This window comes from Alosa pseudoharengus, unplaced genomic scaffold (assembly GCF_046254945.1).
Source record: "Alosa pseudoharengus isolate Yale_2024_CS ecotype anadromous, Long Island Sound unplaced genomic scaffold, YU_APseudo_1.1 YU_APseudo_1.1_scf_2, whole genome shotgun sequence".
NCBI lineage: Eukaryota > Metazoa > Chordata > Actinopteri > Clupeiformes > Clupeidae > Alosa > Alosa pseudoharengus.
Window position 1 is genome coordinate 34,505,247 of NW_027468663.1, and position 27,625 is coordinate 34,532,871.

A 27,625-nucleotide genomic window follows, 5' to 3' on the forward strand; every position below is an offset into this window, starting at 1 on the left:
ATATTAAAATTTGCAGTGATCTTATTTTTTTCCAGAGCTGTATATACAGGAATGATTCTGATTCACAACTCTCTCAACACTCATTCCTTAAATTGGAATGATGAAATATCAAAAAAATGCTTTAGTGCCCAGTTCGACTAGTGGAGATGGCCTGCTGCCCATACCGTGCTGTGTTGCATGGGCACTTTGCCCAGTGAGCGATTGTATCAAGAAATTAATTCCTGTCATATTTCTTTGCTATGGACTACTCTGCCGTTGGTGCTATTGGATATCTAGCGTTCATATGAATGTCAAAGGAGAGAGGAGACTGGGAGAGAAACCTATATAACCCATCCAGAGAAGTTACAGCCTATAGGCACACACACACAGACCCTTCAATCAAAATCGTTTTGTTATTATACCTCCATTCAAACAACACATAGGCTATCCAACAGAATATTTTTGATTATACCTCTATTCAACAATCAATGCCACATTGGTTGATAAACCAAGTCATAGAGGCTAGATATCTTTTCCTATGAAAATACCCTCACAGCACCTTCCGGATTTATTACCATTAAAGAATTTACTCGACCAATAGGAGGCGCATTTAAAACCGAGGTGAAGTTAGTTTGATATTTGATATTCGGATATTCGACAGATATTCAAAAAAAAAAATTTATGCGGCCAGTTTCACCCCGTGTTTGCAGACAATGTACAAACAGATGACCTGTCTACTTGCTCCCAGCCGACCTTAGGGACCGTCTAAAAAGTACCTTCTGAATTACCTTCATAGTCTTTTTTGTCAATAGCTTTGACATCATGTGACCTAGTGACTCCAAACCAATGCAGAATAGTTATCCTATATGGGACTCATCAGACACACCTCTTTTTATAGTCACTGTATGCACACTGTATTTTATATGAATATTTTGTAAAAAAAATACATTATATCCTATATATGAATGGTTCTCTTTTTTCAATACCTCCCAAATCATGTGACCTAGGAACTCCAAACCAATGCAGAATAGTTATCCTATATGGGACTCATCAGACACACCTCTTTTTATAGCCACTGTATGCACGCTGTATTTTATATGAATTTTTTAAAGAAAATACATTATTTCATATAAGAAACAGACTCCTTTTTTTCAATACCTCCCAAGCCATGTGACCTAGGGACTCCAAACCAATGCAGAATAGTTATCCTATGTGGGACTAATAAGACACACCTCTTCTTATAGTCACTGTATGCACACTGTATTATATATGAATATTTTTAAGAAAATACATTATTTGCCATCATGAATGGTCTCCTTTTTTCAATACCTCACAAGCTTTTTTCTCACTAGACATCACAGATCAACATAGAACTGTTCTGCTATGTGATACTAATCAGACACATGTCAATGTGAAATAATATTTTGCATGAACAAGCAATAACATTTTTTTAAAGAATCATATTTATTTCCTATGGAAAACAGCTTTTTGCCCAATAGCTGCCATATAAGGGGTCCTAGACAACACAGATCAATACAGAACTGTTCTGCTATGGGGTACTTATCAGACACACCTCAATATGAAAAATGATTTGGCATCTACTATTATATGGAAGGTATTGAGAAAACACAGTTTCCATAGGAAACAAATGGGTACTATAAAATAGTATGTGCAAAAATTATATTAATTTGAGGTGTGTTTGATTAGTCCCATAAAGGATATTCTGCATTGGTTTGGTGTCCCTACGTCACTTCCCTTGGGGGGGGGGGAGGGGGGTATTGAAAAAGGAGACCATTCCTTAAAGGAAACGATGTATTTTCTTTAAAATATTAATATAAAATAGAGTGTGCTTTCAATGGTTATAGAAAGAGGTGTGTCTGATGAGTCCCATATAGGGTAACTATTCTGCATTGGTTTGGAGTCACTAGGTCACATGGCTTGGGAGGTATTGAAAAAAAGGAGACCATTCCTTATGGGAAATAATGTATTTTCTTTAAAATATTCATATAAAATACAGTGTGCATACAGTGACCATAAAAAGAGGTGTGCCCGATGAGTCCCATATAGGATAACTATTCTGCATTGGTTTGGAGTCACTAGGTCACATGACCTGGGAGGTATTGAAAAAAAGGAGACTGTTTCTTATATGAAAAAATGTATTTTCTTTAAAATATTCATATAAAATACAGTGTGCATACAGTGACTATAAAAAGAGGTGTGTCTGATGAGTCCCATATAGGATAACTATTCTGCATTGGTTTGGAGTCACTAGGTCACATGACCTGGGAGGTATTTAAAAAAGGAGACTGTTTCTTATATGAAATAATGTATTTTCTTTAAAATATTCATATAAAATACAGTGTGCATACAGTGATCATAAAAAGAGGTGTGCCCGATGAGTCCCATATAGGATAACTATTCTGCATTGGTTTGGAGTCACTAGGTCACATGACCTGGGAGGTATTGAAAAAAAGGAGACAGTTTCTTATATGAAATAATGTATTTTCTTTAAAATATTAATATAAAATACAGTGTGCATACAGTGACCATAAAAAGAGGTGTGCCCGATGAGTCCCATATAGGATAACTATTCTGCATTGGTTTGGAGTCACTAGGTCACATGACCTGGGAGGTATTGAAAAAAAGGAGACTGTTTCTTATATGAAAAAATGTATTTTCTTTAAAATATTCATATAAAATACAGTGTGCATACAGTGACTATAAAAAGAGGTGTGTCTGATGAGTCCCATATAGGATAACTATTCTGCATTGGTTTGGAGTCACTAGGTCACATGACCTGGGAGGTATTTAAAAAAGGAGACTGTTTCTTATATGAAATAATGTATTTTCTTTAAAATATTCATATAAAATACAGTGTGCATACAGTGATCATAAAAAGAGGTGTGCCCGATGAGTCCCATATAGGATAACTATTCTGCATTGGTTTGGAGTCACTAGGTCACATGACCTGGGAGGTATTGAAAAAAAGGAGACAGTTTCTTATATGAAATAATGTATTTTCTTTAAAATATTAATATAAAATACAGTGTGCATACAGTGATCATAAAAAGAGGTGTGCCCGATGAGTCCCATATAGGATAAATATTCTGCATTGGTTTGGAGTCACTAGGTCACATGGCTTGGGAGGTATTGAAAAAAAGGAGACCATTCCTTATGGGAAATATGGTATTTTCTTTAAAATATATATATAAAATACAGTGTGCATATAGTGACTATAAAAAGAGGTGTGTCTGATGAGTCCCATATAGGATAACTATTTTGAATTGGTTTGGAGTCACTAGGTCACATGATGTCAAAGCTATTGACAAAAAAGACTATGAAGGTAATTCAGAAGGTACTTTTTAGACGGTCCCTAAGGTCGGCTGGGAGCAAGTAGACAGGTCATCTGTTTGTACATTGTCTGCAAACATGGGGTGAAACTGGCCGCATACATTTTTTTTTTAAATATCTGTCGAATATCCGAATATCAAATATCAAACTAACTTCACCTCGGTGCATTTAAAATAGAATAGTGGAATCGTCACGAGAGCAACATCCTCTCTGTTTCGACAGCGTTTGAGGCAGAGGGATAGGCTATCGACAATATTGATCATAAGGCGTTGTTTGAAATAGCCATTTATACAAGGCTATGTTTGAACAGCTGCCTAAGTCGAACCGTGCACGGACCATTATGGTACAGTAAAGGAACTAATTGCAGAGATGGCATCTTTGGGACTGGTCGCCAAACTACAGGCTGGAGTTATCCGGCACGCGTTACCATTCCGCTCACTGTTGAAAACAACCACTATATCAGTGCAGCTGACTCACAAGGTAAGTAAGTAACCTTTGGGTGACATATCATTCGTGTATGTTATACAGCTGTAGCCTACTAGCCTACAGCGGGCTATTGCTTCGCTACAATAGCTTATTTCCAACTGTAATATTATTAGGGGGGCTGTTAAGCCAATGGGACCCAAATTATTTTATTTTGTTTTGTTAACTTGTTGACGATGTCGCGAAGTCAGAGTCTTGTCTGCTGATCCTTTGATGACATGATACATTTTGCGCACAGTGAATAAACAGATCGCGAAGTTAACCGAAGTTATTTCCTCTCGTGCAGTGTAGCCTACACCCTCCACCCATAAAATGGTGGAATTTGTGTCTTTAGGCACATCGGATCCTGATTAGTTTCTGTAGGCCTACAGTCGGCTAGCCTATTACTTTTACGTCGACCCCACAGAAAAGCAGTCTTTCTACTTATGAGTTGGCTGCACGTGCATCGTGTTTTGTCTTGTTCTTCACTTCAAGTCAGTCTTATCCAGTCGGGCAAAGTTTGTGACCTAGGCTACTACATTTTCTGATTACACAGAAAACATTCAGGAAGCGACAACAAAAAATGAAAAAAGATTTTCTTTTAAATTATGTCGTTGACCTAGACAAAAAGCTACAGTTTTGAACGTAAAGCTACATTGCAACGCTTAGGAATGCGCCTGGTAGAGGCTGCTGTAACTGGTAGTTCAGAGCGTCGTGCAAACGCGATTAGTTGTTGACGATAGGAGCACATTAGGCCTATTGAAGAATAGAATATTAGAAGATTGTAAACATTCATTCTCATTCTCAAGATTCTCAAAACGCCCCGTAGGCAAGACACGTGATTTTGCTAAACTTGTTCTGATGGCTAAAACGTGACTATGCAGCAGTATTTTGCATAGAACATCATCATGTTGATTCAATCACTTGGGTTTCATTCTTAATGTATTAGGCCTAGGGACTCAGTAGAGCAGCTAAATTGGAAAATAGATAAGCTGTTAGAATGTTGGTCACTTAATGGAAAACAGAATAACTAACAGTGATGGGGAGAGCAACTACATCAAAATACTAGTGCAGAGTAGGCTTAGTGCCTTATCTGCACCCATGGTTGAGTATTCTTCATAGATATGCCACCCAGTTAATTTTCTGATTGACATGGATAGCCTACTGCTGGATTACACAGTAATTAAATGGGCCTTATGGTCTTGAGATGCTTGGTGAATAACCGGTTATCAGTTATGGCCACCCGTCAGCCATCTGGTCCTCACATCCTGCCTTTTTATAGTTTCCTGGAGGGTAGTAGTCTAGCTGAAATGACAGACAGGGATAACATCACCAATGTTGGACCAGAGTGTAGTTTTGATCCACAGGGTTGCACTGTACATGCTCAGCTGATGTGTGTTTAGATAGATAGATAGATAGATAGATAGATAGATAGATAGATAGATAGATAGATAGATGCTGTATTGATCCCCAAGGGTAAATTAAAGACTGCCCCATGGGCCAATGGCTAGGCCAGACTGGCCCTGAGTCAGCAGCTACTTTATTACACTGCACTCATGAGTGCTGGTAGATTTCAGGTTTGTCGTGAGTGCTACTACAGTATATACTGTAAATGCAATTACATGCATTACACTGTATACATAATCCCATGGATGCATAAAGAAGAATAGAAATGTTCCTTGAGTCTAGCTGCACTGGTTGTGATATCCCTGCAGTGAGAAAGAGTATCCCTTCCCTTCCCCCAGACAATAAAAGGCTAGGGTCTTGATGAGGTCATATTTCACCTGTGGTGGACAGGATAATGCACGTGGGTCACCTCACCCTGTGTATAAATCGTTGCTTGAACCATTGCCTGGTTCATACCACCTTGTCCTCTACAACTTTGTTTGGTTGTATTAATGCATGTCCTTTCAGCAAATCCTTAGAGTTAAGCCCATAGCCCATAGACTCTGATCCAGTGATACCGATCCAGTGATTGCACTATTTGTACTGCACCCCAGTTACATTCTATCTAAAGCATCAGATAAGCGAATTTGGTTGCAGTTTTATGATGAATGACCGTGAAATCATAAAACTCTTTATAATAACAACAATAATAATAATAATAATAATAATAATAATGCTCTTTGCAGATTTAATGTAATTTAGTTTTAAAATAAGTAAAGGCCATTTAAGGTGTTGTGTGTTTTAGTCATTTTATATTTATCAGTCACCACCAGACCTGTTTCGTTTTACTTTTGGAGCCCTCACTGTTGTTCAGGCATCTGTGACTGCATGGAGAGCATCTGTCCATCTTGGTCAGGTGTCCTATTAAATGTGGACACAGTAAAATGTGCTTTCATGTGCTGCAGAAACAACAAGGTCTTTTTTCAACTGGAGAGACCTTTTCATTTGCCATATCGGTTTCACTGGGAAGATGTTTAGCATTTTTTGTAATACTATTTGCAAAGTTTAAGGAAACACAGTTTGGGCTTAGGTTCCAGTTAAATAAGACGACACAGAAGGTTTTACAGTATGGTGGGTTATTTGCAGATGCATATTTGAATGTCAGTGAAATCACAGTGTGCCACTTGTAGTAATAAAAGCATAGTACCAATCATCTACTGCTTTCCTATCAGAATCATGTGACATTTTCCATCTCATTATATTGATATCATAGCCTAAAAGCATTTACTGATGTGATAATGGTACAAGAAATTGTAGGAATAGTCAAGTATTCTCTATTCTGTTTACATTACATTTGCAAGGTTCAGCAGAGAGATTTTCCACCCTGGTTAAAAAATGGCCACATTGTGCCTAAGAGCAAGATCAGTCACAAGAGGTTTTGTTATGCGAGTCATGCATGGGCATGAAGGGAGAGGGAAATCTGAAATGCACTTTAGTGTCAAGGCTTCAGGGTGGTGGGTAAAAATAAGCACCGGGCCTTATCCACTTCTGTCATATTGTTATGGAGGCAGAGGAGTGAGTCATAGCTGTCTGTCCAAGCCTGACAGCTGGAGGAGGAATGGCATGGCAGGGAGCGCATTATTCCTCATTAGGAGCATATCACTGGGGTCTGCCCTTTAACAGGTGCACCATTTGTCCCTGGTCCTTTTAATGGTCCCACGAGAGCAGTGACATATTTATGTTTCAAGAAGTGTGACAGTAATGTTTAATTGCAACATGAAACCAGGGTGTAATGATTGGTTTTGTTCTGTCAAGACAGCTACACATGTACTACTGCACAGCTGCATAATATGGTTTAATATCCAATGCAGGCTAAACCTCTCTTTTATGTCAGAAGTAGAGATGCACCGATATGGAATTTTAGGGCTGATAACGATAAACGATATTTATTGGTTTGTTGTGGCCGATACCGATAAGATAACCGATAATATTACTCTTGAAAAATATTTGTGAAAAGTGATTTGGGGAAAGCATTTAATAAGCATAATTTTATTGCAGTAATTTTACCTACCACCAAATGGACAGAACTCATAATAGTCCTCAATAGTACGGCAGTCAACAACATAACAGTAGCCTAGCCCTACAGTATGTGTGGCTCCTTTAAGTGAACCTGAAGTCAGTCAATTGCGAGTGAGTGGCTAGAGAGTTTGAATCGTTTTCATTTAGGACTAAACGCTCATAAACGGCTCAGCTGGGAATAAGCTACAGTATAGCGACCAAATCAGAGTTTGTGAGGGAAACGTAGGTTTAGTTTCAACTGCGGCTAACTGAATAAAGCTGCAACTCCTCAGACTGTATCTTATGTCCGTCTACTCTGTTGCGCACAACCTGCTGCAGAATAAATTAAAGGCGTTAGCCCCGAAGGTTTTAATAACTTATTATGATGACCTGTCTGGAACTGAAGCACGAATGGTTAGCATATTTCTAGGTAATAATACAAAACCCAAGCTAAAGTAATGCAAATATAATACTAAAACACAACTTAGAACTAGGCCTATTATGTACTCGTCCCACTAACGAGTTTGTTTATTTGTTTCCCCGACCAGCGTGGTAAAGTGCAAACACACCAGCACAAGACGGCTCTTTTAAGGTTAAATGGCGGATCATTCACGAGAGGATTTTGAGATGCACAGATTCCCAAATGAACGCATCCACAGATTTTGTTAGAGTGGTGAAATACATTCACACCACTGACATTATATTGAGGAAAAAGTATAGCCAACCAAGCTCAAGTAGGCTAGCTCAGTGTAGCCAGACGTACGCCTAAATTAGGACTTTAAAAAATATCGGCGCAAATTATCGGCCAGAATTCTGTTATCGGACCATCTGCCGCTGATATCGTGCATCCCTAGTCAGAAGTTCCACACTGAACCCAGATGCTGCCTTGACATGCCACTGACGGCCTTTACTGTCCACTGTTACTCTCCACAAACCTGCACGTGTCAGTCAGCTGTGACCAGCATGGTGATGCCTGCAGACTGTTAATGAGTTGAAAAGAATACAGCATATTGACTGGCTGTAAGCAACATGATCAATGGTGCGCTGATGGCTCTTCTGAGATGAATAGATTTCATTCATAAATTAATTCATTTGCTATATTGGATTTGTGCATCAGGCAGCAGCAGAGAATGTCTAATAAGGGGAGAACTCTCGGAACTCTTCCGGTGTGGTACTGCATCTAGGGGCGCTCGCGGGCGAGTCCAGAATGAATGGAGGTCTATGGAGCTGTACCCCTCAAAATCCACTTTTCTCGGGATATAATTTGTTTTCAAGTAATTTGAATATTGTATTCGAAAGGGGAGACAAAGACAATACACTTGGTTGAGTATTATATTTTTTAAAGTCACTTAATTGTTCTAAAAAGCCTTTCAAACGTGTCAATGATGTCATTCATTAGCATGATCATAGCATAGCATAGCATCAATGCTAGCGTGTTATGGGCAACAACGACCCAACCTGTAAGAAAACGAAAGGACATGACTCCCGGATTATTTCACTTTTGATTGATAATCCATATCCATTTTGCGAAAAATAAAATAAAATCTGAGGGTTTCAGTTGTTAAATAGGTGAAAACAATAAATGTAGCCATGTAGCTCCATAGGACCCCATGTATTTTGGACTTTTGTATTTTCGCCATCTAGGTGAACTCTGGTGAACTGCAGCCAAATTCGGTTTGTATGGGATTAATAGAGAGTGGGGAGGCTCTCCGTAGACGGGCTCTGGCAGCAGTCAGCATTAGGGCTGAACGATTTATTGCATTTGCGATAATATCGCGATATGATGAAACGCTAAAACGCATTTATACTTGCGCTTGCCGACACGCCACGATTCTTCACACGACCACTGAAGAAGCAAAAAAACGTAAACAAGAGGACCAGCTAACAGTGTCAAGAAAGATCTGATCAGTAGAGCTACTTTGGTTAAAACTAAACCTCTTCATTACCTTTTGCTCGAACCTGCCATGTCCCTGGTTCTAGTTCATAATTCCCCTGTGCTGCTACTCTGGCTGGTAACTTCGTTCACTTGTCCAGCTGATGATTAAAACTCCAGGAGTGTTTAGGCTGCACAGCAGCCATTCACCTGTGCACTGGGGACTTTGTTTACTGGAGTACAGTGACAGTGGGGGCATTTGCGATATCCAAGGGGGTTGGCTGCGCAAACATTTCATCTCACAGGTAATGAATTGATGCATAATGTTATCCGCAAGTAGTTGACACAATCACCAAAAACCCAGCTGTTCCAACATTAGCTTACCTGCTAAGGTTCTAGGCTACATATGCTGCTAACTGCTGCTAACTTTGCCTGTTTAAAGAGTTTTGTCTCCGCAATTGGCTTTGTTGTGATATAAACAAACTAGTTAATTTGCATGCATGCGTATTGCGCTGCGGTGTTGATGATGCTAACCTTTAGTTAACACTGAGCGGACCGGTCATTTGGCCGCATTTATTTGTGCTGCAACCAGGGGCGGAGCTACGTGGTGGCCAGGGGGGGCCACGGCCACCACTGGTCAAAGCTTGGCCACCCTGCTGGCCTCCCCAGCTCCGTTCAGTGAAAAAAAAAAAAAAAAGAATTGCTGCCGTTTTCGACAACACTTTGCAAAGCAGGGACTGAACCAATTACTGCATTCTATCTACGAAGTGTAGCCTACGGTTCTGATCACATCGTGAGTAGGCCTAGTGCAGCAGCAGCAGCAGCGGGACAATTCAAGTCATCTGTTAAAAACACTTGACAGTAGACTAGGCTAGCCTACTACTTAACCTCAGTAACAGGTGAGTTTATGAGTTGGAACATTAATGCTAATAAGATGTTAGAATGTGTCACGAATCATAGCCAAGTGAGCTGCGTTGGGCTGTCCTTGTTAGGTAGCCTAGGCTCTGACATTGATGTGTGGGGCTGATCAAAAATAATCGGATGCCCGCGGGAACGCTGTTACAAGAATATTTCGATAAAATTTGGGTAAAATACAAGCATATTAGGCACATATCTCCAGATGGCTCCATATAGGCTAATAGGGCCTAGCCTAGGCTACTTTATAAATAGGCTACATAATTTGCTGACTGCGTGTGGTTCTTGCCATAGCTGGTCAGGCAGAGGCAGGCTGCTTTGCCTGAATTCTTTGTTACATTGCTCCGGAACTGTTCATCGCAGCGAGATGAAACCTTAATTGCGTGACAGAGCAGAAGTGGGGCTTTCCAACAAGACTAAACACTTGTCTGTGCGAACAAGTATGAAAATAAAAATAAATATCATGTAATTAAATAAAATTGATTCATATTTACAGTTCACCTGCGCACCCATTACTCTAGTTTAAATTACTCGCGAACAGTGATCCCATAGATATGGCAAGCATATCAGAAAAAAGAGGAGACACAGGGCTATCTATTGGTACCAAGTATATCGTTCCTTCTGGGCTATAAAAACAGACAACGACGTGACTGCAAAATAAAATCATGTACAAAAACCAACGCTGCACACCCATTAGCCTACTCTCGTTTGAATTAGGCCCTACTCACGAACCCGTGATCGGATAGATATGGCAGGCATGTCAGGTGAAAGAGGAGACACAGAGCTATCATTTGATTGTGTGTTGTGGTGGTAAAGTATGTTCATAATCCAACGCTATCATGTGTTTCTCTATGGCAAAGCATGTTCATAATCCGGTTTTGAGATCCTAGCAAATTCCTGCATGGCATCCAATTTGAGACTCACATTGCATCCCAATTTATTCGACAAAGAAACACCTTTTTGCCTTCACTTTGTTCATGACAATGCAGTAAAAAGTTGTTTTAGAATCATCATGAGTGTACAGAACATGCAAACTCGGGTTCAGTCAGGTCAGATCAGTTGGTGTCACAGATATGGAGCGCAGAAAGGGCATTTTTCATTACTGTGTCAATGGCACTTACAATGACCAGGATAACTGCTTATAACTAAAGGTAGTGAGAATGGCCAAAAATAGAGTAGCCATAGGGCTAAATAAAAAAAAAAAAGCATTTATTTCCATAAGGCACACACCACATATTTTTCACATTTGCTCAGCCCCAGAGAATCCCTCCACCATGGCAATGATATTGCCAGATTCAGAACAGTCTGTCCTATGCACACATGTGCCAGCTTGCAGTGGTGAGATACATGTCAAAATATAAGAATTTGTATAATACACGTTTTGTATTTTTATTATTTAAAAATCAAAATGAAATCAATGCAAGTATTAATACATGAAATAGTGGCAGATCTGGGTAGCCTAGACTCTGTTAAAAAACAATATATAGCATGTGTGTATGGCACTTACATTGACCAGGATAAATGTTTCTAAGGTAGTGAAAAAGCCCTTAAAACAGTCTAGGGTTCTAAGGGTTAATTTCTTAATTCAGAGCCATGTTACTTACAGCCAAGTACTTGGAGTGGATATCAGAAAGAGATATAGTTTGGCCATCAGTAACGAGATCAAATATATACATACAATATTTGTAATATTTATTATTGTTCTTTGAGTTAACATCATTTGAATAAAACTGATTAAGTAAGGTGCATTATCATAATATTTTTTATTGGCATTGACCTATTTATGGAAAATATGTTGGAGTGGCCAACAAACAAATTGTGTATCAGTGTTGGCTTTGCACAATTTATTGCCATTATTAAAATAGGCTATCCTAATCTTCAAAACTTTTTGAGTAGTTTTCAAATAGTAGTTTTGATTCCCAAGTGCCACCCCAATAAAAAGTCTGGACCAGGCTGGCCCCCCCTATAAAATAATCCTGGCTACGCCCCTGGCTGCAACAATCTACAGTAGTTTGTTCCGATTCACGTGCAAGTAGCCAACAGAGGAGAGGAGCGGTTCTGTGTGTGTGTGTGTGTGCGCACGCGGAGAGCACAGGACAAGGAGAAGCCGTGTCAGTGCCACTGCATGTAGACCTAACTGACATAATACTGTTGCAATCGAGGCGCCTGTCCCATACTCAAGTTTTTTTGGTGAATGCAGTAATCTTATTTGCTATGTGAGGTAGGTGCTTGTCTTTGCCTTGTAACTGGACATTTAACTCAAATGTATCGCTAAGATATATCAAATATATCGTAGGGGTGTCACGATTCTCCAAATCCTCGATTCGATGTCATTTTCGATTTTAAAGTCACGATTCGATTCGATTTTCGATCTTTTTCAAATATTACTATTAATGCATTCCTTATATGTTATTTACTCTTTTTGGTCTTTTCCTTTTCTTTTTCGGGGGGCTTTTATTTTGAAACCGCTTTAAAACCGTTCCAACCGCGAGGTTGTAATGTAAACAGAATTAACATTAGGCTAAAACAGAGACGTGAACATATTGAAATGAAACAACACAGAATGTTAATTTGATTGTTTCAGCACATTCCGAAGAGACCCAAGGTTAGTGTTAATGGAATATGTAAATGTGCATTTTAAGCCTTAAAGTAACTTTGGACTGTAATTAGACCATCTTTTCACTTGCTAAGTTGAGTAGGCTAAGTTAGTTTTAATTGACGTGAATGAACGAATACTTCCACACCGGTGATTTCAAAGTAGCAAGAGGGGCTTTGATTTCGGTAGGTTGGTGTATATTTTAACTGGCTGCAGCCTAAAATTAGAGGAGTGTTGACGCTGCAGTTCAGCACGTGCATGTGTGTTTGTGCGTCTTGGCATACATGGACATGACATTGGGGGTGTGGCTGCATCGTCGATTCTACTTTTAAGTTCGAAGTTCGAGATTGAGATGTAATTTCGATCGATATCGAAATAAAATCGAAATCGTGACACCCTTAATATATCGGTAAGATAGGCCAGCTTCGTCAAGAAATGTTCATTAGTGAACGTGCTTGCAGATTCAAACATGCGCTCTTCCTCCAAGAAGAGGCGACTCGGAGCTCAAACACACACGGCACTTTACCTCGGGAAAGCCACCTTGCCTTGCTGTGAAACAGTACAGCCTTTTGGTCAGCTACCATCTCTTCGCAAAGTGCAGAGAATAGACGCGCTTTTAAGGGCCGGGTTTTGATGAAATTCACCACTCTCACAACAACGTTCAAAATCTCATGTAGGTCGGGACTAACTAAGCTGCATTGACACGAGCGCTTTCCTGTGAATAACACAGTGCGTCCATTGCGCATCGGGTGCTACCTGGGCCCAGGCTACAGATAAAAAAATAAATAAAAAAACTCCTGTTTTTCACATCAGTTCGCGCCCCACCTGGCATGTCTCCGCGACCCAGTAGTGGGTCTCGACCCACAGTTTGAGAAACGCTGCTATAGAGTAATATATTGCTTGTCTTTGTTGAATAAGACAGAAGATAAAGAGCTTAAAAATAATCGCATATCGCATCGCAATCGCAATATTGGTGAGAAAAATCGCAATTAGATTTTTTTCCAAAATCGTTCACCCCTAGTCAGCATTAATGCAGTTTTCCTCATTCTGGAGACTTCAGACAACTATCATTATAGTATCTGATAAATTACAGCATTGAAGCATAAACCTAGACTTACTTATTTTTTTGTAATTTGGCTACATGCTCCAGTAAAACATGGAGACAGAAATAACGGCATGCAGGGTGGTGAGAGAGCATAAGTCAGCCCAGTCACCACAACAGGAAGCAGATAAGCTGTCTGTGACTTGCAGTCCCGCGGCATCAGTATTCAATGACTAACACTGTCAGACCAAGACGCTATGTGTCTGCGGAATACAGGCTTGAAGATGTAGCCTTGAAGGCCTGTGAGGGATTTTCTGTCATGTATTACCTCCACTTCTTTTACTCGACAAACCACTTGCCTGATTCAAACTTCAAGTGCTGACATTCCATGTTTGTGTTAACACAATCAAAACAAATTAGGCACTTCTTTTGTTTTGACCAAACCTTCCTGAGGTATATCCATGGGCTGGACCGATATTGTTGTACTCAGACCTGCTCTTCCACTGGAACACCCATATCCTGCAAATCCCTCTAGACAAGGCTCACCTTACAACGCCAAGGTGTTTAAATCAGGTCACACGCAGTCTCACTTTGTTCCCTCTAAAATAACAGCAGAGCGAGGGGGAGCGGAGTCAGACGCCTGCATGCAAATTGCTTTTTCACAGGAGAGTGGAGGCGCGGTTACCATGACCGTCTCTGTAATTTGGTTTCAACATGGCATCTCCATATTTCATCCAATGGGGTCCGTGGACTCGTGCAGTGGGAAGGGACAACATGGGGGAAGCGGGCTTATCACACAGGTTTATATCCCTCTCTTAGCCTCCTGGGCCGTATCAGTGGGGAGAGATCATATATCCTCCTGTCAGACTCGGCCTGGACCCCGTTGCTGCTGACGCGGTGGCAGTGAGTCGTAATGAAGAGCCTGCGGTGGGGAGAGTGGGGTCGGGCTGGACGGGGCTGGACGGGGCACGAGCGGCGCTGCTGCGGCGGCAGTATATCAGCAGTGACAGCACCCATAACAGCCTGTGAGCCACGGGGGGGCCACGCGAGTAAATGAGCCTGGCCATCCGCTTGATGGCTCTCCTCACCTCCACGGTCACTCACTGTCAGCCCAGCACATGGGAGCCCAGCAGCCTGACAACACGCCTGTATATCCGAGGCAAACTGCTCTCACGTGGCGCATGGGACCTGGATGCACGATACTGAAATGATGATGGCCTGTTTTCTCACAGCATTTCCTCAACAGTGAATGACAATTTTGTCAAACCAGCATAAGCTGAGTCACCAGATTATTCAAATTCAATCCACAGTGTTTCAACTTCTGTTTTGAATGAGATGAGCGTGTACCAGTTCCAACTATGGACCAGTTCCATGTTCATTTGAACACCCATATGTTTTCCTGTACCTCAATTCACAACTATGAGTTATGAACACTATTCAAATGTTTCACACTAGCTCTTTCTGTTCATAGCTCCTCATGGGTGGGAGCATAGGACTAGTCTTTATTAGCAAGAAACTTCACTTTGGTTTGTTGGTCATAGGATTCATCTTATTATTAAGACGTTACCAACAGGTGAAATGTTGAAATCTACACAGCTTGTCTATGCCTATAGCATTTCTTTCCTGCTTGTGCTCTCCAGTGAGTTATGAAATGATGACATGGTCTTTGGTCGCGGGACAAATAGCCTGGCAGCGCAGTAATGGCACATCTCCTGCTCTGACTCTTTCACAGAGCATGCACCTTTCTCATTAGCATCTTGATGCTGTGTGCCACTGAACACGCACACATTCCAAGTGGTGTTGTCGCACTGCACACACTAAGAGGCCCAAGCATGGCGCACAATCTAATGAGAATGCACTGAGGCAGTATCTCGTTTGCCATTCTCCAATCTCCCACCTCTGCAAACTAATCACCTGAGTGAGCGCTCTGCCGCTTTAATCAACTAGCTGTGCATAAATAAACCTCAGTGTCTCACTAAGTGCAGCACTGAGAGTTTTGGCTACATGCGTCTTCACTTTAGATAATAGGAAAGAATAGACATACTCATAGTGTATTTGACTATTTATGCAAGATCTCTTGTACAACAAAGTATAAGAGCATCTATAAGAGCTTTTTACGAAAATGGCTAATCTGCTATTTTTTTCCAGCCAGAGGTGAAAGGCCTCGTGGGCTAAAAACCTTTCACAGCCGTAGGGTCTGATTGGTGAAGGGGGTACCCAGATCCTAGTGCCCTCCCTCCATGCCATCATAAGATCACTGCACATGATTGTTTAACATGATATTGATCAGACGACCTCTCAGGCAGAGGACGAAGGCTCTGAGGGTGTTTGCCGCCAAGTTCCACTATGTCACTGTGACAGAGGCGAGGACAGCAGCCTCATCCACAGAGTGTGGCCTTTATCGACCCACTGGAATCTACTTGGAATTCATGGTAGACAAGGGCCAAGAAAGATTATCTCCCTAAGACAAAAAGACAAATTGCCCTTCCTTCAGACAAATGGCATTGCATTATTTAGTGCCTGCATTATTTAATGTCTGTCAAGCTTGAGAACCAATTCTACCCCTGTAGGAGTCATTTAGGCTTTGTTTTAATTGAATAGTCACTAATGATGCATTAAAGAGTCTTATTACTTCATCAATAGGATGTAAACCTTGTTGAGCAGAAATATTCTGACCGTTTGTCAGAGTAGATATAAATTATTCATTTTGCCAATTAATTTGTACACAAGTGGCATCTTGTTATAGCCAGTGTAGAATGTGTTGCTATTATGAGTTTAGCTCCAGTTTGTGACTGCATGCTGTGTGTGTGCTTTGAATTCCATGCACTTCTCTCAGACATTTCTTTTGCATACAATGGTCTTAAAACGGAAACAAAAAACAAAGATGCAGTCTTTGGTGCAGTAGAATGTTTTTCTCTGATTAATCAATACATGAGCAATGTAGCTGTACAGTACATACAGAAACATTTCAGTAAATGAAGTGCCTTGCAATTCTCGACAGAATGAAAAGAGTTGGAAGATAACAACATTTTTACTCCATGTCTTCTCTCAAATCGGCTAACTTGACGATGTCAGCAGGTGGGGGGGGGGGGGCAGCAACAGCCTGTTCTAGCTCCGGTCTGCCTGTGCCAGTGTAGGCTAATAGAGCTGTGTGCTCTCTGAAGGCCCTTTGTGTTTACACAAAAACTAGTCAGAGTATGCAAATACTGTATACCCACACCACACCCAAGTCAATAGCTGCATGGTAGTTTGGAAAAACTTGCAACTTGAAACTCCTCTTTCAACAATATGGGGAACGTTACATTCCTTTAAACGGAATGATGATAAAACACAAACTGTCCTGTTTTTAATTTGCTTATTATATTTTTCATTTTATGGTTTTAAAGTATATTGGAAGAGCAGAGCCATGACTCCACAAACATGGTGTGTATGACTTAGCTTGCTGAAATGCACTAATTCAAATCTGCTTTCGTTTTAGGCCCAGCCCAGAGTACCTCTGTGGAGATGTCACCAAGTTCTCTTCTGCAGCACTGTGGCGCCCTCCCATGGTACAGTAGTCAGTCGCACCCATCACACACCATCCATATGCAGATATCAGCTAAATACAATGAATGTTCAAGTCCCGTATTGATGTTCCCTGGTGGTCACCCTTCTTGTGGACTGCTCTGTAGATGTGGCCGTGCAGTTCAAACATGGGCGCCCTGCGATGGCCGTGCCGCTGCCCTCCAGGAGAGAGATGTGTCTCTTCTACCTCAGGCCCATGCTCATGACCGTCAGTGACTTCATCCAGGACCTGCAGAGTGAGGATCCTGGGATCACGGCAGCCGCTGTGCTTACAACAGGTATGTTCACACAAGCAGCAACACTGCATTAGATTGCACAGGACAAAAAATATTTGATTTATCAAGTAGACTGTAGTGCACAGTCAAGCTGTGAAAATGAATACGCTCTTGTATTCTGAAATATCCTCGAGCTATTATCTTGGAGAGGTGCCGAGGCAGGCCTGGGAAGCAGTGAGACACACCAACACTCAGTTGTATGTTCTCAAAAGCTTCAACGTTTATTACAGGGATCAGCATCAGTATGTATATCAGAATGATTGATTGGCCTTTGCATGTATCAAACTCAATGCTTGCCATTTGAGTGTATCAAAATGGAGAAGAACATTAGATGAAGAGATGAGATCTTCCATAGCTAAAGAGTTCCCAGTTGGACAGCACATATTCTCAGGCAGAGTGTGAGAAGAAAACAAGAAGAAATTGATTGACTATAGATTCAGAGGCCTTACACACACACACACACACACACACACACACACACACACAGAAAGAGAGAGAAGCAACATATCCTCAGACCTAAAAAACTGTCATTCTTTCTCCTGAACAACTTGCAGTCACACCCTAGAACTTTGCTCTTTGAGAGACCCTTTTATTCTCCAGCCCCCCCTCTCTCAGCAAACATGTGACTCCTTCACATCCTGCCCTGTGCTCAGGTGTGTGTTTGTGTGTGTTTGTGTGTGTGTGTCTAGGAACAGACTGTAGATGAGCAGGAAAGTCCCACAAAGACAATTCACATGAGCATACAGAGTAATAGATAGATAGATAGATAGATAGATAGATAGATAGATAGATACTTTATTGATCCCCAGGGGAAATTCAAGGTCTCAGCAGCATACAGACAACACATACACATTCTTTAACAGCAGAAAAAGTAATTAAAGTATATAATATAAAAACACAACTAAGCAATAAGGACAGTAGAAGATAAAGAATAGACTAAATATACTAAAATACAAATTATACTAACTAACACTTAATCTAAATCAATTCTAAAAACAGTATCCACATAGTGGTGATTAATCAATCAGAGGCGCTTGCAATGACTGAGGCAGGGACTGAGCCTGTGATTCTCTGTGCATAGTAAGGTAAGGTAAGGTGCTCTGTGTGAATGAGTGTCATGGTGATGGTGCAAATGAGTAAGTCCAACAGTGCAACAATGCAGAAATAAAGTCTATATATTTAACTATTTTAAGAAAATGTATAAGTGTGGCCACAGTTCGGCTGTGGCATGGAGGCAGGGCTTATGCATATGTGCTAATGTGCTAATATAGAACGCAAACAGTGAGGCAGAAAGACAGTGGTAAAAGTGGCTAGTGGACAGACAGTATCCAAACATGGAGGGGGTGAAGACGCAGACAGACTATGCAGAGAAGTCTATCTCTCCTCTTCCCTTAAGTGAAGCATTGAACACATCAATGGCCCTGGGGACAAATTACTTTCTCAGTCTGTCTGTTGTGCAAGGCAGTGAGCGAAGTCTCCAGCTGATCAGGCTCTTCTGCTTAACAATAGTGCTGTGGAGTGGGTGACTCACTGTCCAAAATGTTGATCAATTTGTTCAGGGTCCTTTTGTCCGATAGTGAAGTGATGCACTCCAGTTCAGCTCCCACTACAGAGCCAGCTTTCCTTACCAGCATGTCAAGTCGCCCCGCATCCTTCTTCCTTGTGCTTCCTCCCCAGCATACTACTGCATAGAAGAGGACGCTGGCAACAACAGACTGGTAGAACATCCTGAGGAGCTTGCTGCACACATTGAAGGATCGCAGCCTCCTCAGGAAGTACAGCCTGCTCTGCCCTTTCTTGTAGAGTGCATCAGTGTTGGCTGACCAGTCCAGTTTATTGTCCAGGTGGAGACCCAGATACTTGTAGGTGCTTACCACCTCCACATTGACCCCATCAATGTGGACTGGTAGCAGAGTGGGCTTAGACCTGCGGAAATCCACCACCATCTCCTTGGTCTTTGAAGTGTTGAGTTGGAGATGATTGAGTTTGCACCATTGCACAAAGTCCTCCACCAGGCTCCTGTACTCCTCCTCCTGCCCGTTCCTGATACACCCCACAATTGCAGTATCATCAGAAAACTTCTGCATGTGGCATGACTCGGTGTTGTAGCAGAAGTCAGATGTGTACAGGGTAAACAGGACTGGAGAGAGCACAGTTCCCTGTGGCGCTCCGGTGCTGCTGATCACAGTGTCAGAGACAGTTCTTCAGTCTGACGAACTGTGGTCGCTCGGTCAGGTAATCTGTAATCCAGGTTACCAGGTGAGCGTCCACACCCATCTGCAAGAGCTTGTCTCCCAATCTGAGGGGTTGGATGGTGTTGGCTGGGGGATGGTGGACAGACCACCGCCATTGGAGCTGGAGCAGGGCAGTCAAACCTGTTGTAGAAGTGGTTCAACTGGTTCGCCCTGTCCAGGTCCCCCTCCACAGAGCTGCTGTTCTTCTTCAGGCCAGTGATAACCTTCATGCAGTCTCCTTCAAGTTGTTTTCCTGCAACTTCTGTTCCACCTTCCTTCTGTAGTCCTCCTTAGCCTCCTTCAGCTTGAATTTGAGTTCCCCTTGCACGCGCCTCAGCTCTGCCAGGATTAATGCCAGGGCGGTACACTCAGTTACAGCATAATGCAGGCTTCAGAGGGATGTTTTTGTACATAGGCCTAATACAACCATTATATTCTACCCTGGTATATATGTTTATCTAAATAGGTTTAGCAGATGGTAAAGTCTGTTTGTAATTCTGAATATTGACTGGCAAATAATTGGGGATATCCTGTTCTTGTCTGGTTATCCATACTGATCAGGCAATTTTAAGTTATGCCCATGACATGTAGTGAGATAGAAAGACTGCTGGGAGCGATAGAGTACAACTCTGGTTACTGTTGTACTTAGAGTAGATAAGACAAGAGTATAACTCTGCTCACTGTTGTACCTACAGAAGGGGAGAAGGTAGCATGTACCACCTCTATTGACACACTCCTCAGTAAAGACTTCAAGCTGGTCATCAATGATGCTGTCTACAATGTGCAGTCTTCATACAAAGGTACAGTGGCCTCCTGAAGTAGACATTTTAAATACACAAGTTGTGCCAACAGTAATAAGTAACTGATAAGTATGTGGTACTGAAAGTGATCTCCCTCATGTCTCATACTGAAACTGACCCACGTGAAGAGCTGTCCAGTCATGAGCATGCCTTGGGGATGAAGGACGTGAAGCATGTGGTGCACCTGTTGCACACTGCCCTCCACCAGCCCGACCACCACATCCTGAAGGAGAGGGAACTGCTTGAGAAACTGGACGGCATCAAACAGGAATTGAGCCCACTAGAGAAGGTGCTTCTAGCCAATACCAGTGTATGGCATGACTCTTTCTGTGCAGAGTAGGGCTGTGCAATTAATACAATTAATTGATTAATCATCAATTATGACTTCCAACGATTATGAAAAAAAAAAAAAAATCGAAATATGATTATTGTGCTGTATCAGAGAAGTGTGGTTTCAAAGACTTGTTTGTTTTCATGCCTTACTCCTGTGTGTGTGGGTGTGTTCCAGGTTAAAGCCCAGTTAGTGCGGAATGCAGAGCTAAGCTCCTCACGGGCGGTGTGGATGGGCATGGCTTTGCTGTCAGTGCAGGGCGGTGCTCTGGCCTGGCTCACCTGGTGGGTTTACTCCTGGGACGTCATGGAGCCCGTCACCTATTTCATCACCTACACCACCAGCATTGGGGTGTTTGCATATTACGTCCTCACCAAGCAGGTACTGGCCTGTTCAGACACCACACAAATAGTGTTGATGCAGCCGTTTATAGACAGAAAACATACGCTCATAGTAGTTTAATGTTTAGAGAATAAATTAAATTGAAAATGTTGATCACATATTTTGCTTTACTTCTTTACTTCAGTCAAAAGGCACAGCATTCATTTATTTGTATTAACCATAACTCAACATGCATTCAAATGAGTATTTTGACAGCCACATAACACTATTGCATTGTTCCACAGGACTATGTGTATCCGGATGCAAAAGACAGACAGTTCCTGCAGTATTTTCACAAGGGTGCCAAGAAAGCTAAATTTAATGTGGACAAATACAATCAGCTGAAGGGTGATTTGGCAGAGGTAGAGACACTGTCAACTCTTTATCCTATTTTTATTCACCGATTCTTCATTTGAGGAGAATGCTCATTTGTGTGCACATGTCATCCCTAAGGTAGAGGAGGATTTGCGCCGTTTGAGGAACCCAAATCAACTTCAGCTGCCTCTCGACCAGATCCAACCCCACAACTGAAGATGATTGATGGTGGATTGAACGCTTTTTTATTTCCATAATGGTGCCTTTTCTTTCATATAATTTTAAAGCATTTGAAAAATAGCCATATACAATTACCAAATACATTTTCAAGAACTGGAAATAAGTCATGAAGAAACATGTTGTTTATTACAGCTATCAATACCAAAAATAGGCTGAAATGATGTGTGTATGTGTAGAACAGAATTTAAAGCAAACATTAGTAGTAAATTCTATTTTTATTGCACCTCAAATTCATAAAATCAGAGTCAATCTAAAATTACACAAAGTAGTACATTACCCAACTGCACTTAAAAACAGGAAACAAAATACAAGGGAGTCTTCAAAACTCATTGATAGTGCAAACCCCCACCACCATAAGAAACCATACCATGTAGAAATTATACAGCTGCTGTAAACATAGCTTTCAAGTACAGATACACTTAACTTGAGGAATGAGTGTGTGGTTCTGATGAATAGTTAATTTTAAGAACTGCGCTTCACGAACAGAATGCTTCTGACCAGTTATTTATCTATTACACATTATAGCCAAGCCTAATGGTACCACAACCAGTACTGGTGGTCTTAATAATTGCTCTAAAAGGCTATAGGAATTTGCTTTAAAAATAATAGGACAATAAGAAATCTAGCCTTGACATGGTCCTGAGTGGTTGATACATGAAAGGCACATCATCGGTGTATGTTCGTGTTGACAGCAGCACAAACAGAATTCATTACATCTCATTGTATAATCCTTTGTAGTCGCTGTATCATTTTGCTACATATATAAAAGCTTTAACCCAGTACTTTAACTTGGATACTACTGTAAATATTTGTTCTAGTGAATTACTTAATTGATAGCAGATGACACACTCACGACAGCAGTGAATGACACGCTAACATAGATGACTCACAAAAGTGAGTTGGTGTCTGGCTGTTGTCAGGCCCTGTGGTGGCAGAATCTCAGAAAGGCAGCATGCTCCCACAGCCCAAGCCGCCCCATCCCTGAGCTACTTTCCATACTTAAGCAGTTTGTTAGTGTTGGAAGAACAAGACACTCTGGTGAAAATTCATATGGTCAAAGGGTTTAACACATCAAAGTTGAAGTGACAACAACTAACATTAATTCCCTTTTTGAAAGCACACAGTGGAGGTCTACGTCAGTACAGAAGCAAATGCATGATTTAAAGGTCATAACATTTCAAAACAATGTGGTAATTCAGGTTTCTGTTTGTTTTTAAGCCTTGAGGTTGTTCACTGACTCTTAAAGATGTCTTCTTTCCAACAAGATAGCACTAGTATCAGATCAATGGTCTTTATAAGTTTTTAACCACCATTTATTCTGTGTCTGAGGAGCTAATAGTTACTACCCTTTTGAACATTTTGTGTCCCCCAAATATATGAGGTTGTGAATCATTTGGTATATGCCCCTGCTGCAACCATAACTTGGTTGCCTTGTGTTCTTCTATACTCAGCAGTATATGCTGGAATGTAGAGGTACAAAGCAATATTTTCATTTACATAAATCCAGCAAACTTCCCATGAAGTATTTGTTTTCTCTTACAAGGATATAAAGAAAAATCTTAAAATTTGGCTAGCACAGCCTTTTGAACTTACTAAAGATCCATGTCTTTTTTTTTAGTTAGTCACAACATTATGCACCATTTTGTTTGATTATTTGCTGCTGATACTCATGACATGAGAATAGATGCCATGATCAGAAACATTTACAAAAACCTGAGGAAGGATTATGAACCCACTGTGTGTTACAGCTGGCTGAAAACACTAATCACTCTTAGGCCTGAAGTAGAGCTTCTTGGTGAGCATTGAGGCAAAACAGGGCACCTGCTTCTTTCCAATGGCAGAGGGATCATTACATCGGCCAACACTGCGCCGGGACACCTTGCGGTTGACTAGTGTCAAAAGCTCAGTGAACTCGAGAGCCTGGCCATGCTCCTTCAGGATCTCACACAGGTCCTGGATGTACCACGAGCCATTTACTGTCTCACGGTGGGAGTAATATCCTTTTCAGAACAAGAAAAATCAGACAAAGAAATAAACATTAACTAGTAATGAAAAGAACATTAGCTTAGTAACACTTGTAGATCTGGCAACAAAATTAGCAGGTGTGTAATAAAATGAGTAGGTGCGATTAGGGATTTTATGCAATTTCAAGCCCATGACATTTTATGGTCACATACAACAATAATCTCCTCATGACCGCTAGCTGCCCATTCTGTGAGTACACTGTACAAAAAACCTGGTCACTATAGGCAGCCCAGAGGGGTATTTCACAAAACCTAGATAAGGGATTAACCTGGGATTTTTTGGTTTTCCTGGATGAATTTAGCCTTGACTTGGTTTCACAAAAGAGATGGCACATAAGTTACCATGGGGATTTATTCTCTGCACCTAGCCTGGTCCCGACCAGGCTAACAGCCAAGCTAAGTTAATTCTAATGGTAATGATGTTGTCTTATTGGTTCAGCTAGCTGTCATTCAAATCAGACCCCTGTGATCATTTTTAAGGAGCTTTATTCCATTTATATACTATTTGCTAAATGTATTTGCTCGCAAAACAAAACAGATTGTCTGCCTACTATCATATGGTTATTATTTTAATTGTGATAGCCTAAGCAGTCCTTTATTGTTTCTTTTGTTGATAGCCTACTGTAGTTGATTGGAAGTGGAGGGGCAAGTTTTTGAAGTTGTTTTCAACTATAATATAAAAGGTATATCATACTATGTGCATCTTTACTGTGGCAAGCACTTGCGTGCCGAGACAAGGAAGTACTCACACATGGGTGCATACGTAAATTTGCATTCAGTTGGTCTACCACGCCTACTCCTGCTGTTTTACAGAAATAGCCATGATTCCCCATTCCAAAAAGGACAACTTCACTTCATTGTTAGTTTGTATGAATGACACTATTTTCCGCGTCTTTTTTATTCCAACCGTGAGTTCTTTAGGGCAGAAACGAGAATGCGCGCACACATCCTGAATTGCTTACATCTGGCTTGACATAGTTGCTCCTACTCATCTTGGATTGGCATTAGTGCAATGAGTTTAGCTAAGATGACCAGACAACGCTATGTCAAACCTCGTTTTATCATTTATCTTGGATGTCCTAATTCTGCCTTTGTGAAATACCCCTCAGGCTCCAAAAACAGGAAACAAAGTGTGTGCAGCCTGCCCCCAAACAAAAACGAAACCCTGCGTGGAATTTCTCTGGGAATACTGAATGTAGGGGTGAGCTACCTCTCTGGCGTGTTTTGTTTGGTCCTTGCTCTTTGGTTAAAATATAATGTACGTTTTTTTTGGCACAAAAGTGTCTGGTAATAAACATAAACACAAACAAATGCAACTTCCTGCGAAATCCCTGACTGCGCCTTTAAAAAAGTATATGCTCATGCATCAGTAATGGGTATCCAATAGGTTCACTTGTCAGTGTACTCACCCTCTGCCACTGAGTAACACATGAGGAAGTCCGCCCCGGAGGGCAGAGTGTAAACAACCCCAGCGTCAACCTCCACTTTATTAGTCTTAGTGTCATGATCCACCACATCCATGGGGGTCACTGGGTCATCGTGTTTGTCCCCACGGCACGCCTGCAGAAGATCAACAGGTATGGTGAAAATTTGAAAAATGCAGATTTATCTGATAAAAATGCTTTTTAATAACAATTATTACTGGCATGACCTGAGTTTGTCACCTGCAAGATAAATATCTTGGGCTTCCCAGCCAGGCTTGGGCATTTCTTTCCTTTGAAAAGCGCTGTTACATCCTGAATGCAGATCTTCCCATCGTAAGCAAAGACATGATCATTCTCCCCATGACTCAGGAAAATACAGACAAAGCAGTCAGAGTCCGTGTGATCATCCTCAGCAGCTGTGGAAGGCAAAGTCTCCAGTTAAAGTTAAAGTGAAACTAGATCTGTATCTTGCCTACAGTAAAAGTAGGTGTGCCCTACAGTATTATCTGACATTGCACCGCATTTATTCTCTTTTTAAAAGTACTTGCCTTCAGCTATCTTGTTCCAAACCTCCTCCAGTTTGAGATTATCAAATGCTCTCACTTCAAAATTCATGACCTCAAATCTAAGATAAGATTGTAATAATTAGTACATGTGCACCCATTTTCTGTTTGGTTACTTTTTTGTCTGCGGTCCCAGCATTCTCACTTTATTGTCTACAGTGAAACATCAAATGCAACATAGCACACAGTACTATTTTTGACTTACTGTTATACAATACAAATATGCGTACAAACCTTTTAACCAAGTTGTATCGATCCATGTTGGTGCCGTTCCTTGGAGGCATCCCAAGACGCCAAAAGAAGTGCTCCTGATTAAAGATGAGGACGAGGCCTCTTTTTTTGTGGTCCATCTTGTACTCCTCGGCAGGGTCCAACGAGATAGAACTGCCAAGAGGTTAAAATGCTTTGATTAAGTGTGTATAATGGTGTTTTCAATCATTTTCAGTAAATTACATGAGAGGCTGGTCTTACCCTCCATAAAAGGCATCTGTTTCTGTGACATTCTGAGTGACACCTGAGACACAAATGGTTTCAATTTGACAGAGATCATTGTGGAATTGTTGTGCATAACAGGCCTGCTTTCAAAACGTCTATTCTCATCACAAAGCCATTAAAATGCTCATCTACACCCTCTAACCCCAACCACACAGCAAGTTTTAGGTGAACTGCCTAAAAGAGGATGGAGCATTTGGACTCAGAGAGGTCAAGCCTCTATTGTTCAGAAGCACCTGATGCTGGAGGGTTTCAATGGCCTGGTGACAAGAGTGCAAGACAGCAGGGGGTTTTAAAAAGGACGGGATTCAAAAGTGATAGAATCTGTCTGTTCTCTTTTACATTCTTAGTCAACTGATGCGGGGCGTCAATGATTTTCGCATCCTTTTTAGACAATACTGGAAAAGATGAGTCGGATACAAACTCACCTGCAATGATACGTCCACTGGACGTACTGTCCTTTTCAACGATCCCTGAAAGATGACCAAGAAACTCAAATGATTGCAAACATTAAATCAACAACACCTCGTGAGCCCATGTACATTAAGACAGTTAAATCCATGTAAGGACTAAGTATCCTACAGCTTTCAGTCAACAAATCGACTGCAAGTAGAATCAGGAGCAGTTTTGCCATTGTTTAAACGTTAAATGAAGCCAGTGTGGCACATTCAGCAGCCAGGCAACAAGTGGTTTCTGTTTGTGCTTTTGCCTTACAGAAACACCGCTAATCGTACTGGTGACAACAAGAAAATGCGTTCATACTGCGCAACGTAGCCTACCCTACTGATAAACTATTACAACAAATCTATTCAGATCATTTGGCAGGTATTCTCCTACCTGATTTATCTTTCGCAGGACTCGCCATCTTTACTTCCTGCTTGCCTTCTGATCGACAAATGCTGCAATAACGCTGAACGTACGAGTGTCATTGGACAAGTGTCAACATGCCAAATAGACAGTTGGCTATATTTGACGCCAGTCAACTGCGCGTAGCAACTTCCGTGTTCGTACTGCCAACATGCGAGGGGAAAATGCCTATGGAAACAGTGCGGCCTACTGGATGTGAATTTGTATTTGCAGTGGCTGAGGCAATAGCCTTTTCAAGCACTGGTGAACAGGTTGCGATTTGTGCGATGCTATTTTTTCATAAAAGTTACCCTATCATGACTTCACTCTCCAAACTCTTCATTGTTGAACTGCATGACGGTAGGCTATTTATTTGTTGTACAATAAACACAGTATGTTTTTCAACTTTATGCAGCAGAATTACGCACTACAGAACGCAAATCAAGATAGAGAATGCACGCACAGAACTTGGAT

The 27,625-nt window shown here is 41.2% G+C and overlaps 2 protein-coding genes across 2 annotated transcripts; one reads left to right on the top strand and one right to left on the bottom strand.

Moving 5' to 3' along the window:
- Positions 1–3,413: 3,413 nt before the first annotated feature.
- LOC143134393 (calcium uniporter protein, mitochondrial-like) lies at positions 3,414–22,590 on the top strand. The gene is made up of 8 exons (XM_076294768.1): positions 3,414–3,810; positions 17,141–17,210; positions 17,334–17,504; positions 20,431–20,535; positions 20,664–20,824; positions 21,044–21,247; positions 21,493–21,609; positions 21,701–22,590. The coding sequence occupies exons 1-8, from the start codon at positions 3,700–3,702 to the stop codon at positions 21,776–21,778; spliced, it is 1,017 nt and encodes a 338-aa protein (XP_076150883.1). The 5' UTR covers positions 3,414–3,699; the 3' UTR covers positions 21,779–22,590.
- Positions 21,999–27,253, bottom strand: LOC143134394 (caspase-6-like). The gene is made up of 8 exons (XM_076294769.1): positions 27,143–27,253; positions 26,734–26,778; positions 26,285–26,327; positions 26,048–26,197; positions 25,799–25,875; positions 25,491–25,666; positions 25,236–25,386; positions 21,999–23,802 (listed from the first exon to the last, which is right to left on the bottom strand). The coding sequence occupies exons 1-8, from the start codon at positions 27,168–27,170 to the stop codon at positions 23,564–23,566; spliced, it is 909 nt and encodes a 302-aa protein (XP_076150884.1). The 5' UTR covers positions 27,171–27,253; the 3' UTR covers positions 21,999–23,563.
- Between the last annotated feature and the right edge of the window lie 372 nt (positions 27,254–27,625).